Source organism: Ictalurus furcatus, chromosome 8 (assembly GCF_023375685.1).
Source record: "Ictalurus furcatus strain D&B chromosome 8, Billie_1.0, whole genome shotgun sequence".
Lineage (NCBI taxonomy): Eukaryota > Metazoa > Chordata > Actinopteri > Siluriformes > Ictaluridae > Ictalurus > Ictalurus furcatus.
The window spans coordinates 19,470,832-19,484,972 of NC_071262.1; the positions used below are offsets into that span (position 1 = coordinate 19,470,832).

Consider the following 14,141-nt stretch of genomic DNA (forward strand, 5'->3'; position numbering starts at 1 on the left):
GGACAGACTAAGGAGGAAGCACAGGTTGAAAAGGATGTACAGCCAGACAAGGAAGTAGGCTGAGGAGAAAGTAGAAGTTTGGGGAGGAAGCACAGACTGAGAAGGAAGCACAGGCTGAGGAGGAAATACAGGATGAAAAGGAAGTACAGGATGGAGAGGAAGTACAGGCTGAGGAGGAAATACAGGATGAAAAGGAAGTACAGGATGGAGAGGAAGTACAGGCTGAGGAGGAAATACAGGGTGAAGAGGAAGTACAGGCTGAGGAGGAAATACAGGGTGAGGAGGAAATACAAGGTGAAGAGGAAGTACAGGCTGATGAGGAAATACAGGGTGAGGAGGAAATACAGGGTGAAGAGGAAGTTCAGGTGGAGGAGAGGAGAGTGAACAGTGTAGCAGGAGGAACAGGTGCAGCCCAGTGAATCAGGCTGAAGGAGCGATAGTCCTGCGTTCTCCGGCTTTAATGTGTAATGTGGAGTTAATATGGATTTAATGGCTGTCAGTGCAGCGCTGCTCTCCGGCTCCAGCTCTAATCTCCTCAACACACACACACACACACACACACACACACTCGCTTTCTCTCTCTCTCTCTCTCTCTCTCACACACACACACACACACACACACACCGCACCGAGGCTTAACGTGTTAAACCCCCTCACACTGCATGGGCAGTATTGTTATACTATAATCTAATTTAAAAAATGATTATATATATATATATATATATATATATATATATATATATATATATATATATATATATATATATATATATATATATATATATAAGGATAGAGAGAGAGAGAGGGAGAGAGAGAGAGAGAGAGAGGTAGCCTGTTGATCGCGTCTATCTGCGTAAGACAGATCCCCCACTCTCTTGGGGACAAAGTGGCATTAGTCACAGGCCTTATAACATCCCATCAGCGCGCTTTATAGAGGCCATGCATTTATTATTATTATTATTATTATTATTATTATTATTATTATTATTATTATTATTGCTGTTGTTGTCGGACATTTTACATTTTTATATATGAAACACCTCTCCAGGCAAATAATGCGTAAATAACGCATGAAACAATTAAGAAACATTTTCTAAATGACAGAACATCAGTAAATAAATAGTAATAAATAATATAATAATAAATAATAGTAATAAATTGTAGCTTTTTATAGTAAATAAAAAGCTACAAATTAATACAAATTATTATTATTATTATTATTATTATTATTATTATTATTATTATTAACTAGAGTGTTTTAATGATCTGAAATGTTTTCAGCACTTTGCTCGTTGCTTTCCACACTATTTAGTCCGACAACACGGGCCCGGAATTGTTCATATTTAAAGATAATTTATTTCCAGCTGACCCGTAGTAATAAACAAATAAAACAAACAAACAAACAAATAAATAAGCTTCGGGATTAGCGCTCATTCTTTTTTTACGACTTCGCATGAAATCAAACAGTTAGTCAAACTCTAGCCTACTGTAAAACCTAAAAACTACATAAACAATCTACCTAGAAAAGATTGTTATTAGCAAAAAAAAAAAATGCTAATAACAAGCTAATAAATATAATACAGCTCTTATTATTATTAGTATTCTTCTTCTTCTTCTTTTTATTATTATTATTATTATTATTATTATTATTATTATTATTATTATTAATGCGGTTGTTGTTGTTAATATTATTAATATACTGTTTTGATTATCTTTTTTCATTTTCTTGACATACTCAAAGATCCAGCCTCCTCTACGCTTTTATATACATTTACGCTACCTTACATCTGTATAGCCTTGTTCAACAACGCGCGCGCGCGCGTGTGTGTGTCTTTGCATAATTAAGCTCATCACACACTTGCTTCATGAATTTGATGACTCCACTTAGTGCTTATGAAGTCTGATCCGTCATAACTTGTTGCATTTTCATTTCTGGTCGAATCAGTGCGCAGATGTGAGTGTGAAAGAGCTCAGGGAGGAGAAACTCTGCTGAACTTCATTGTTCGGGACTTGAAAGGGCTTGAGTAAGCCAGTGCACTATAAAAACCCCTCTTGTAGAGAGACAGGCAGAGAAACAGACAGAGAGACACACACGCACAGAGAGAGAGAGAGAGAGAAAGGCTGGAGTTCTTCCACTGCAGCGCGTGAAAAGCAGCAGCTTCTTTATTATTATTATTTTTTTGCACTCTTTCATTTTTTCTTTATTGAATTTTAGTTGTATATATTGTCGGGGTCGGTGCAGAGATGTTGCCCGGCGTTATTGCTCCTCCTGCCATGTATCCCAACCTGCTGTCTCTGCCGCGGACTTTGCGCTCGGCCTTCACCTCGCCGTCCAGTTTCCGGGTGGAGGACCTGCTGCGTATCGGCCGCGAGACCTTCCCTCCACCGCTTCCGTCGCCCGCGAGCCCCAACTCCCACGAGACCGCGCGCGCTTCCTCCGGTATCGACAGGAGCAGCTCACCGCCGCAGACCACCGCCATCAACACGACCACGACCACACACACACACACGCACTCACACACACACACCGAGCCCGGATACCTGAAGTTCGGGGTGAACGCCATTCTCGCACCAGATACCAGAAACGGTAAGTCTGTGAAAAGTTCATGATAATAATAATAATAATAATAATAATAATAATAATAATAATAATAATAATAAACTCTTCAATAAATAATGAAACAATTAAATAGATTATTTATTAGCCTATACAGGTAATGTAATAGATGTTGATAAATCAATAACATACACACCTGTTATTTTTATTTCATAGATATAATGGTTAATTATTGTTAAATAAATAATAATAAATAATAATAATAAATACATTTAATAACAGACATCAAGTAAACTGTTTTTTTCTTATGCATATAATAAAATACATGATATATAACTCAAAATCTAACTAACTAAACAAATGAATGAATGAATAGATTATATAATAAATTGCTATATAGTTAGTTTAAAATTGAATAATCAATTATAGATAGGTGTAAATAAACTGATATATATATATATAAATGTATATATAAATAAACTATATATATATATATATATATATATATATATATATATATATATATATATATATATATATATATATACTTATAGACCAGTAAGTTTTATTATGAGCCACATGAACACAATTGTTCATCATAGTTAAATAAATTGATAAAGACATACAAGTGACTCATTCACAGATTCATAAGGTGTCATTTAAAATTTTATTTCATTTGATCACATCTCTAACTGAAAACCCTGCAGTGTAGAGTACACACTGATTGTAATCTTGTGTATGCTTATTTTGTGTGTGTAACAGCATCATCTCCACCTGCACTGCATGGCATCAGCCCCAAACACTTTCCCTTCCCCTACTTTGACGCGTCATTCCATCCGTTCATCAGAGCTGCCTATTTCCCTGGTGAGTCACTTTATTCCTTATTTTATTACATTTCTTTATCAGTACTCTTCACACAAGTGCCTACTTAAAATCGTTTTTCTTTTCATGGTTCCTCTTTTCAAGTTTCCTCAGCGATGCTGATTTGTTAACATAACACGGTCCTCATGTTTAATATTGACTTACTGAATGAAGATACAAAATCAAAATCAAAATCATAATTCTAAAACAATCAGGACATTTTGAACATTAACACAGCTCTTGACAGCGCTGGAGTTTTGTAAGGGCCGTGATTGTGAAATCGTGTCTCGCCAATTTCGAAGGCCCTGTTTAGCAAAGTGCAGTGACTGCTGACATTTTGTCCTCCTGATCTACAAATTAGTCCGGATTTTCACGGTCCAAATTTAAGGCGGGTCCTTTCTCTTCATCACCGCCATTTTCCCACCGAGCCAAACGCAGATCACCCACAAAGCTTTTAGCACTGTGACCAATTAGGGCAGCTCCCTCTGGGAAGCCACACACACTCACACACACACACACACACACACACACACATGGTGTAACTAGAAGCTGTCAAACACTGACATGTTAAGCCTTAACTATGTAGAGGTATGCATATGTGCTGTGTTTATATGATAATGTATGTAGGAAGAACAGTTGAACAGTTGAACAGTCGGCGACATACAAGATTTCCTAAATTTTCTATGATATATAGCTAATTAGATGTCAAAATAGTATCTCGCTAGCTTCGTAATCTTTGGTCAGATAATATTTTATTGAGATGTGGGCTAATTTTGATTTTAAAAAGCCTACTTAATGAGTAAATAGCTTGGCCTACGATATGCACTAAGTGGTACAGAAACCAAATATAGAGTTAAGCATTATTGTTGTCTCACATTAGTGGTAGCATGTTCTACATTAACACAGGATATATGTTTGTTTGTTTGTTTGTTTGTTTTTTACCACCACGAGAGTCGGACTCGCAGTTGCCTACAATGCCTTCATCACTGTGACCAATTGGGTCAGATCCCCTTTAGCTGCCCCCTCAAACATACATACACACACACACACACACACACACACACACACACACACACAGAGCATTTCCTTATGCAAAACTACTGATGGGCATTTACCCGTCATGGACTAATACCCTATTAGTCACTATTCAGGGCTACAATCTTCTCAATGGCCTTAATAGGACATCTAAACAAACACTTGATGCTAAAAATAAAACCATACCAAAAACAAAACGTGTGAATGAGTAGCATTGTCTAGCAATCTGAAATGGAGACTGAACAAAAACTCAAAAACTTTCTGTCCATAAATGTAACTTGGAAACTCAAGAGTTTATAATAAAAAGAAATAAACAAATCACACTCAACGTTCTTTTGAGACAAATAAGATTAGCTTGAATAAGAGAAATTTGCTAGGATCCCTTATGAATATTAGCCCTTAAGAATATTAGCCATTTGTTACCTATCTGTGAACGTGTATTAACAAATAAAGCTAGATAAGAAACATTAAAGGAAAAAGAACGACTCATTCTTGGCTCGATAGAAATATATACTGAGATTAATTAGGAAAATATGAATCCCTGTTTATGACATAAACATTTGTAAGCATCTAGTGTTAAAACAAATTAAGGCTAGTTAGCAAAGGAGCCAGTTAGTCAGAATCAGACTATTTTCTGTTTTAAAAAGGGTCATACATTCATAGACCACATCTACAAAGTACCTGAAGTGCAAAAAAATACAATATAATTGAGTTATTCGATTTATTTAGGACATTATACTCAGCCTGCTGATTCTAATGAATGGTTAAAAAAAAAACATAGCATCAGGCTTTTGTAGTCTGTACAATGTAGGTTTAGGTCTATATCACTCAGCCTATAGCTGATGCAAATAGGCCTTTGAAAATAGCTTGGAATAGGCTGGTATAAGGCTAAAATAAATCCCTGCCATCAGTATTCTCCAAATGATCTTGGCATGCAATTGTGTTTAGTTTCGAAGTGTAAATCCCCTTTTTGTCGCCATAATATATGGCTTTAGTGGCCTGTCTTAAGCCTTTTTTCAGTTAGTTCATTACTACACAATTACCGTGCACGCTTCATTAGCGCTTTGTATCCTCCACCGGAGGAGACTGAATAGCTACTCGGCCTTTTTTACCATACCAATGCTTTTGGGGAGCCCAGCAAATGTGCTAATTAGTTGCCTCGTTCCACTCAAATGGATCCCCTTCAATAAAGTTAGAGCAGGAAGAATTGACTTTGTATACATCTGCCTGTCTCTATCTGATGGACTCAATGATGCCTCTTTTTTAACAGCTTCAAACTCGGTGGTTCCTATACCGGGAACCTTCTCGTGGCCACTTTCAGCAAGGGGAAAGCCGAGGAGAGGTATGCTGAGGCGGGCCGTGTTTTCAGACGTGCAGCGCAAAGCTTTGGAGAAAATGTTTCAGAAGCAGAAGTACATCAGCAAACCAGAAAGGAAGAAGCTAGCCACAAAACTTGGCCTGAAAGACTCTCAGGTAGGTCCTACATGAGATAAACGCTCACAAGCTAGAAGGTGTTTCCAATTCTCTGAAATGTTTGAGGCAAATCTAAAATCCTTCGTATTTTGTTGACTAGGTAAAAATATGGTTCCAAAACCGAAGAATGAAATGGCGGAATTCCAAAGAGAGGGAACTTTTGTCTTCAGGTGGCTGTCGAGAACAAACTCTGCCAACGAAGACGAACCCTAACCCAGATCTCAGCGACGTTGGGATAAAGTACGAGAGTCTCGACAGAGACAGCCCAGATGGTGCCTTCTACCATCCTCACATAGGCAAAGATTTGGAAAACGGTTCCGATTCACTCTTTACATCTCCATCACACTCCAGCAAGAACTCAGACTCATCAGATGATGAAGAAATCACCGTATCATAGCAATACAAAAAAAAACCAACAACAACAAAAAAACCCAGACTGAGATATGTGTTGAATTAATCCTGAAATGGAATACAGCCTACAAGGGGGGCTAGACTGAATCAACCTGAGAGACATTCAACCCCTGTAGATACGTTTTGGCACCGATGAACAGATAGCTAAATAAATGTCATGCATCAACATTAAGATTTATTAATATGTTTAAAATGTTAAAGTGAAACAACCATGAGAGATGTTTTTGCTGATTCGACAGAATCATTTTTTCATTCTTGGCTTAATTTGCAATGCAGTTTATCGATTAGGATTTGCATTTGTCCCGTACGTTTAAGATCTTGTACAGGATGTGATTAGATGACAATGAGATGACTTAGAAAAATTTGTTTAATGCAAAGTGAATCAGAGACATATCCACGTTACCAATGAGCAGCTATTAATTAGCTACATCTTTACATTATATGGAAAAAAAAGAAAACAAAAAATGATGAATATACATGAAACATTCAGGCTACTAATTTAATGGCCTTTAATGAGGCTGCGTTTTTTGCAGCCGTAACATTTTGTATACTATTTTGTATGAAGATATTTGGAATATTTTGTATGGAACGTTTTATAGCCGAACAAGATTCATTCCTTTCCTGCTGATTTTTTTTTTTTTCCTGTTTAGATTTTCCATGTTGAATCTAAACTATGTAGATGCTAAATGTATAACTTAAAAGTCATGTGTGTTTAAGTTTGTAAGGATGAAATGTATATACTTGGGGAAAAATATTTTTGCATATTAAAATCCAAAGGGAATGAGTTTTTTTTTTCTTGAACATCTCTCAAATCACTTCAAGAGCACATGCATCCATCTATCCATGTTCTATACCGCTTATGCTACTGGGTCGCGGGGGAACCTGGAGCCTATCCCAGCGAGCGGGGTACACCCTGGGCGGGGTGCCAATATATTGCAGGGCACACTCACATACACATTCACACACACATTCATACACTATGGACACTTTGGACATGCCAATCAGCCTACCATTCATGTCTTTGGACTGGGGGAGGAAACCAGAGTACCCGGAGGAAACCCCCGCAGCACGGGGAGAACATGCAAACTCTGCACACACAGGGCAGCGACGGAAACCGAACTACCAACCCTGGAGGTGTGAGGCGAAATTGTTGAATATATTTTTGAGCAAATAGGCAAAAAATACGTAAATATAAAATAAACTTGAAATTATAGGCAAATATAAATGAGAAGTTTGAGTCAAATTAGGCTTGGGCCAAAATTTTTTTAGTAAAATATTTTAATCAAATAGTCCTAATTCCTTTGCCAATACAGTGGAGGTCATAAGTGTACATATGCCTTGCAGAATCTGCAAAATGTTTTTTTTTTTTTTTTTAAAAGAAGGCGGCTCATAAAAATTGCATTTTGTTTTTTTATTTAATACTGCACTGAATAAACTATCTCATATAACAGATATTTATATATAGTCTACAGGACCCAATAATAACTACTAATTTACACAAATGAACCAGTTCAAAAGTTTACATACCTTGGATTCTTAATAATGTGTTGTTACCTGGATGATCAGTGACTGTTTTTTTTATTTTGTGATAGTTGTTCATGAGTCCCTTGTTTGTCCTGCGCAGTTAAACTACCCACTGCTCATCAGAAAAATCCTCCAGGTCCTGCACATTCTTTGCGTTTCCAGCATCTTCTGCATATTTGACCCCTTTCCAACAGCAGTTATATGATGTTGAGATCCGTCTTTTCACACTAAGGACAACCGAGGGACTCGTTCACAAGTATTACAAAAGGTGCAAACATCCACTGATGCATTAAGAGCTAGGGGGTGTAAACTTTTGAACAGGATGATCGGTGTAAATTGTTAATTGTTCAAAAGTTTACACCCCCTGGCTCTAAATGTAGTGTGTTGCCTTCTTGAGCATGAGCATGACCTCATCTGTAGATCTACATGGCTCTTCACCTGGCCTGGGCATGAGGCAACTTCCCTGGTTAGTCAGATGTGAAACATTTGAAAGACCTTCATGTTTCATTTGTTGATTTTATTTGAAACAAATCATGAATCAGAGCTCTAATGACTTCAGATATGAGAATGATGCACAGGATATCATTCACATCTTTATGAAATTGAGACGAAACAAAAAAGTACCCCCCCCCCCCCCAGGGACGGAACTGTAGAATAACCCCACATCACAATATTATAGTGAATATAATTAAATAATAGTTATAATGTTTCGCTTCGGGAAACTTCTAGAATAATTTTTTAACATTACTGTGTGTATTTTGCACCTGAAAGTATGTTTTAGGTGACATCATGCTTATTCCTCTACAGTAGAACCATAAACATTACATTTCAGACTTTATCATCATACTATATAATATATAGTATGGCAGTGGTTTTCAAAGTGGGGGCCGCCAGGGGGCGTCCGGGGGGCCTCAACAATTTGGTGTGAAAAATAAATAAATACATGATTTTTTAAACATTTTTTTCCAGACAACCACACACACACAATCAATTCCTAATGTAATGCAATGTAAAGATGTAAGATGTAATTATTAATAAAAAAATGGGGGGGGGGGGGGGGGGATATATTCAGAAGTCTGTATTCTTAATGTGTTTTAAAGACATCTTGCAAAAGGGGGCCTCGGTCAAATGTTAATGCCATTTGGGGGGCCTTGCCCTGGAAAAGTTTGGGAACCCCTGTAGTATGGTATACTCTATTATCAGAAGCTACAAATATCACTGCATAAGGAACAAGTACGAGAGGGTTATCATCTTTATTCTCCAAAGACCCACAATCTGTTGAAAAAATAAAACCGAACAAACTGTACAAGGCGGTAGAAAAGTCATCTGTACATCATTTACTCTATTTAACTTTATAGAATTGTTAGACGACATCCTCAATTTCTGGTACAAGGTTTCAAATTTACACACATATTGTACAAGTGAAAGTATACAAAAAGTATATGAAAAATATGGCATTATAACATTCAGGATATTTCACAGACTTTTACAAGCATGTCGTGTCTTTCCTCTTCCATTCACCATCTGAGCATTTATATATACATATATAAAAAAAAAAAAAACAACACAATGTGTTTGAAAAAAGAATTATCAACAAAATGTTGTGCTAAACAATGCATCAGTATGAGAAACCACAACTACGATTGAAAAAAAAATTGCATAGCGTCCTCTTTAATCAAAAGGTCCATTGAGAAAAGCTCAGCATCACAAGTCCGACGTCGTGCGTCACATGAAAGCTTGGAAAACTTCATTTCTCGAGCGAACAAAGTGCAGACGTCGAAACAAAAGCAGTGCAGAGTGCTCCTTTGAAACTGCGTGAAAATGGACGGCGGGATAATTCTCCGGATCGGGCCACTAGACACGCCGGCAATCGGCTCTGGAGAAAGCAAATCACTCTGGCTCAGAGGATCTTTAGATTGGGCAAAAGACTGCCAAAGTCTACTGAGTGTGTGCGTGTGTGTGTGAGCGTCTTCAAAGTGCTTCTATGTATGGAGACGTAAAACAAGAGGTCTTTTTCTCCTCTCCTGGCAATTCACATAATCAGTTCACACAATCAGAGTCTCTATTCAAACAAACGAGACTCTCGCAAAATGGGCAGTTATCACTGACTCAGAGAACTAGTTGAGATTAAAGGAGCAGTTTGTCATTTTTGAAAGTGCTTCTAGACCTGCAATAATCATCTCATTTCTATATAACCTCAGAAAAATAGTCATCTGCATTATTGATATAAATGGATCTGGATGGTTTCTTAATTTTCGGGCTTTCTGTTGATATTTTTTCCGGCCCAAAAATGGCTCTAGAGCTGTTCAACGTATGTATCACACAAGGTATAATACGTTTTCACAAAGCGAGTGAGTTGTAAATATCGGAATTGAAACTGCTAATCGCAATCAGAAGACGGATCTTAAATGATCGACTGCTCCTTTAACGCACTGTCATTTGAAGAAACTGTTTGAAATCTACCACTCTACTGGAAGCATCAATGATTAAAGGTATTCCAGCATTAAAATACCAACACCCTGTTTAAAGAGGTATAACATAGCACCTTCTTTTACACTTCTTCACTTCTCATGTAAACACAAGGCTATTGTGATTTCCTCACCAGATGCTCATATTTCTCTTATTGGCTTTGATTACAAATGTGGCTCACTCAGACATATCACTTAAAGTCTCCAACATTAAGTGTGGTATTCTGGTGTAAACCTTTCCAGCATTTAAGATTCATACTGTAGATACAAATGTACTAAGGCGTTAGGAAACATTAGCACCACATAAAATGTTCCATATTGTGCACGGAAGCTCGTAGAAGAGTCCTTATGATACGGTTTCCTTGATTGTGCATGTAAAAGATTAGTCGAGTCTAAACACGGAATGAAAAAAATATGCATTGTGATGAAATTCATACAGATTCGTACAGAGACTGCAGCGCAAAGCAGTCCTGAGAAACTGCACTGAGAAAGAAACACGGTTCTGGCGGCATCTAGTGCGCACTTGTGCAAAGCACTACACCTCAAACTTCAGTACTGGTTTGAACACACCCTATGCTGATTTTTTTTACCTTAACATTTCTATGTGTGAGATTCCCATTCATGAAATTTGTTAGATCAAGTCAGCACTGCTACATAAGTCTCTGATGTATCTGACACAAGTTCCTTTTCAAAACTGAAAAAAAGTGGATAGATGTTATAAAAATAAAATATGTATTCAGCCAAAAAAAGCTTTTGAAGAGCATCAAAAAACAAACAAACCCTGATATGGTTGTTCCACAAACAACAGAAAATGCCCTACACTTTTAAAACTCACTAAGAAAACCTATGAATATGCAAATCAAAATTCAATCAGTATGCAAATTAAACAAAACCGGTGTGTTGTGCGGCCTTCATTTGCATACCGTAAGACGATTGGCTCTTGTCGTTTATGATGCAAGAACACTCCACTTTCACATATTTGGTAAATCTGTGCACTCAAATGAATTCCCCAGAAAGGTTTGAATTATTAAACTATGTTTTAAAAACTTTAAGGTGACTTTAAATACTCTAAATTATTATTATAATTTGCTCTTCTTTTTTTAAGCCAGCTCCTCCGTTGATACACAACATCGCACCTTTACGATGCGTTCAACTACAGGTCGCAACGAGTCATTCCCAACCTCCAATCAGGAAATGCAAAAGAAAACACCCAAAGCTCAATCAACATACAGACACATTCGCTCGTTAAATCTAAAACACTATTATGAATTTGCAGTTCGCATTAGCTTGTTGCTAACAAAAGACTTTTCCACTTCGTATGTTTGAAAGCACTGAGGTTGAAAACGGCATAATTCCACATACGAACGGAGGTAAGTCGAACGCTGCATTATTGCGCTGGCTAAATTTCAAGCTAGCATGACGGCTAGTTTTAAGGCAAGGCAGCTTTATGGCACTTTGTGTAGATATAGTTCACAGGAAATATGGTGTGCAAATTGCTACGTAAATCGATATTAAGGGCAAAGATTTCTCTTATACTATCATTGTGATGCAAGTGGTCTTGAAGGTCATGGTATTAAACAATTCGGATTTGTTAGGAAAGTCAATTGCCTGATGCTTCAAAATAAATCCAGATCTATTTTTTTTCATGAGCCATATATGTCTTCTACACAGATTGTCCTGTTTTGTATGCGGTTACTGACAGTAAACTCTTCTCTTCATGGAAGAGTAAGACGTATTGCTGTGTTGTTCACAGTGTAGATTCCACCGAAGGATCCTGGATGTCTGCGCTGTCACTGTTGCTGCTGGGAGTCGCTGTCGTCGCTCGGTGGGCCGGTGCAGTGAGCTGCCTCCTTAAGCCTCATTAGCATATTCATCTGCGATGATAAGGAGAGGTCAAAAGGTCAATGCAATCAGCAGTGAAAAAAATTCAGAAATAATACTGGTGTAATTTTTTTTAATTAAAAACTACGGAGCCCCTAAAACATTTTTTTGCACAAAGAATTCTGCGTTCTCCTGAGAATATGTTGCTGCCTCTCATAAAACCTGTTGTGTTCTCTCGTGAAACATGTGTATTTGTATTTGCACAGCGTCATTTGAGTGATCTGAAACATTGCCCTGCTGCCAGCAAGAAATTAAACCGGGAGTACCATTTGTACGAGCTCAGTGACGAGAGGACGCAAAAGTTTTGCAAGAGAATGCAAAAATGTGAGAGAACGCAAATATCTTCGCAAGACAACGCAAAAAAATGTGAGCGCAAATATCTTCGTGAGAGTATGCAAAAAATTGCAAAAATGTAAATATCTTCGTGAGAGAACGCAAAAAAATTCTCAGAGAATGCAAATATCTTTGCGGGAGAATGCTAATTTTTTTGCGTGCGAATGCAAAAGCATTGAAATATAAATTGTCCTCCCATCTCATATTTTTTCCATCATTCTGTCACAAAATTTGCATTCTCTTGCAATTTCTTTGCGTTCTCCCACAAATATATTTGTGAGAGAATGCAAAAAAAAATAAAAAATTTTTGAGTGTGAATGCAAAAGCATAAATATAAATTTTCCTCCCATCTCATATTTTTTCCATCACCCTGTCACTTTAGAGGCTCTGTAAAAAAAAAAAAAAAAATACAAAGGTGTGAAATTATATTTTCAAGTTGAGTAAAATTCAAGGAGGGAGTGAAGTTTAGTTACTGTTAGCACCCTGAAGTTGCTTATTTTCCAGGATATAACGGCATATCCTGAAGTGCATAGTTACATATAATCTTGCGAAATGTCTGCAAAAGAGCTTCCTGTTCTCACATTATAGCAGCTCTAAACATTATCCTGACACCAACCTCTCACAATGCCAAACATAACGCCCTATGTCCTGAACAGTTTGGAAAGCTTAAAGGAACAGCTTTACTTTTGACTGTTACAAAGCACTGACACTGGAGACTCCTTCCAAAAAATGATAAATAAACACACACATATATATATATACATAAACCCTTCACTATAGAAACAATTTTTTGTGGTGCATCCACCACGGAACGAATGACTTGTCTTGTAACGACACTACTGTCAGAGCAGCTGTTACAGGAAAGGAATCAACACCTTCTGACCAATCAGTGTCAATAATTTAAGGGAGATGTTACAGAGAATAATTACTTATAGATTAGATATTAGATACTAGATTAGATACTTATAAATTAGATATATTTCAGTGCAGTAGCCGAATGGTATATTTAATACTTAACATGGCAATATTCGCATGCAGATGCACTCAGAAAGTGAAGCATTTCACGGAGGTTAGATAGTTAGAGTAAAAGGTGGGTTGTAATCTCACCAGCGGGTCATGTTCTGCCCCCTCCAGCGTGATCTCTGTGCCCTGTGTGCCGGGTTCACGGGGGAAGCCGTCAAAGCCCACGTCCTCGCGCCGCAGCTGGAGCAGAGCAGGACACTGGACCTGCTGGAGGCCGGGTGGCCACGGGTAACTCTCCAACACCCAGAGAGACGGGTCCTCCCACGTTGCCTTTCTGCCATACAGCTATATCACACACACACACACACACAGGTTAATTTACTAAAGCCGCTAAGCTACTTAAAATAATCAGGAAAGATTTGCAGTCACATGATGAGGTATAAAAGATGCTCAACATGACAGAAGTGTCAACATGAGCTGCATGTTCTCACCTGCAGACCCTCTCGGACAGCCTCTAGCATGTAGGGAATGATGGAGTAGTTCCACAGATCTGTAAACCACACCTGAGAACCCTCAACGTCCATGGGACAGGACAGGAAGAGGCGTGGCCCTGCGGAGGAAGAAACAAGTCGAGA

General features: G+C 37.8%; 2 protein-coding genes across 2 annotated transcripts in view; one reads left to right on the forward strand and one right to left on the reverse strand.

Moving 5' to 3' along the window:
- The first annotated feature begins 1,740 nt into the window (after window positions 1-1,740).
- dbx1b (developing brain homeobox 1b) lies at window positions 1,741-6,627 on the forward strand. Its single transcript, XM_053630927.1, has 4 exons — window positions 1,741-2,587; window positions 3,320-3,421; window positions 5,724-5,926; window positions 6,027-6,627. The coding sequence occupies exons 1-4, from the start codon at window positions 2,245-2,247 to the stop codon at window positions 6,321-6,323; spliced, it is 945 nt and encodes a 314-aa protein (XP_053486902.1). The 5' UTR covers window positions 1,741-2,244; the 3' UTR covers window positions 6,324-6,627.
- Window positions 6,628-9,095: 2,468 nt separating this feature from the next.
- The window catches only part of nav2b (neuron navigator 2b), a 110,106-nt gene continuing 105,060 nt past the window's right edge, over window positions 9,096-14,141 (reverse strand). Inside the window, exons 36-38 of the mRNA XM_053631322.1 lie at window positions 13,998-14,116; window positions 13,651-13,851; window positions 9,096-12,203 (exon numbers count right to left, since the gene is read on the reverse strand). Of these exons, the coding sequence (XP_053487297.1) occupies window positions 12,120-12,203; window positions 13,651-13,851; window positions 13,998-14,116 (404 nt within the window). The 3' untranslated portion in view covers window positions 9,096-12,119. The remainder of the gene's footprint in view (window positions 12,204-13,650; window positions 13,852-13,997; window positions 14,117-14,141) is intronic.

What these genes read in the sequence shown, in the direction of transcription:
- dbx1b (XM_053630927.1), top strand. Translation starts at nt 2,245, where the DNA reads ATGTTGCCCGGCGTTATTGCTCCTCCTGCCATGTATCCCAACCTGCTG. An exon ending in CGCACCAGATACCAGAAACG is followed by an intron (nt 2,588 to 3,319) that starts GTAAGTCTGTGA and finishes TGTGTGTAACAG; the next exon opens with CATCATCTCCACCTGCACTG. An exon ending in TTGGCCTGAAAGACTCTCAG is followed by an intron (nt 5,927 to 6,026) that starts GTAGGTCCTACA and finishes TTTGTTGACTAG; the next exon opens with GTAAAAATATGGTTCCAAAA.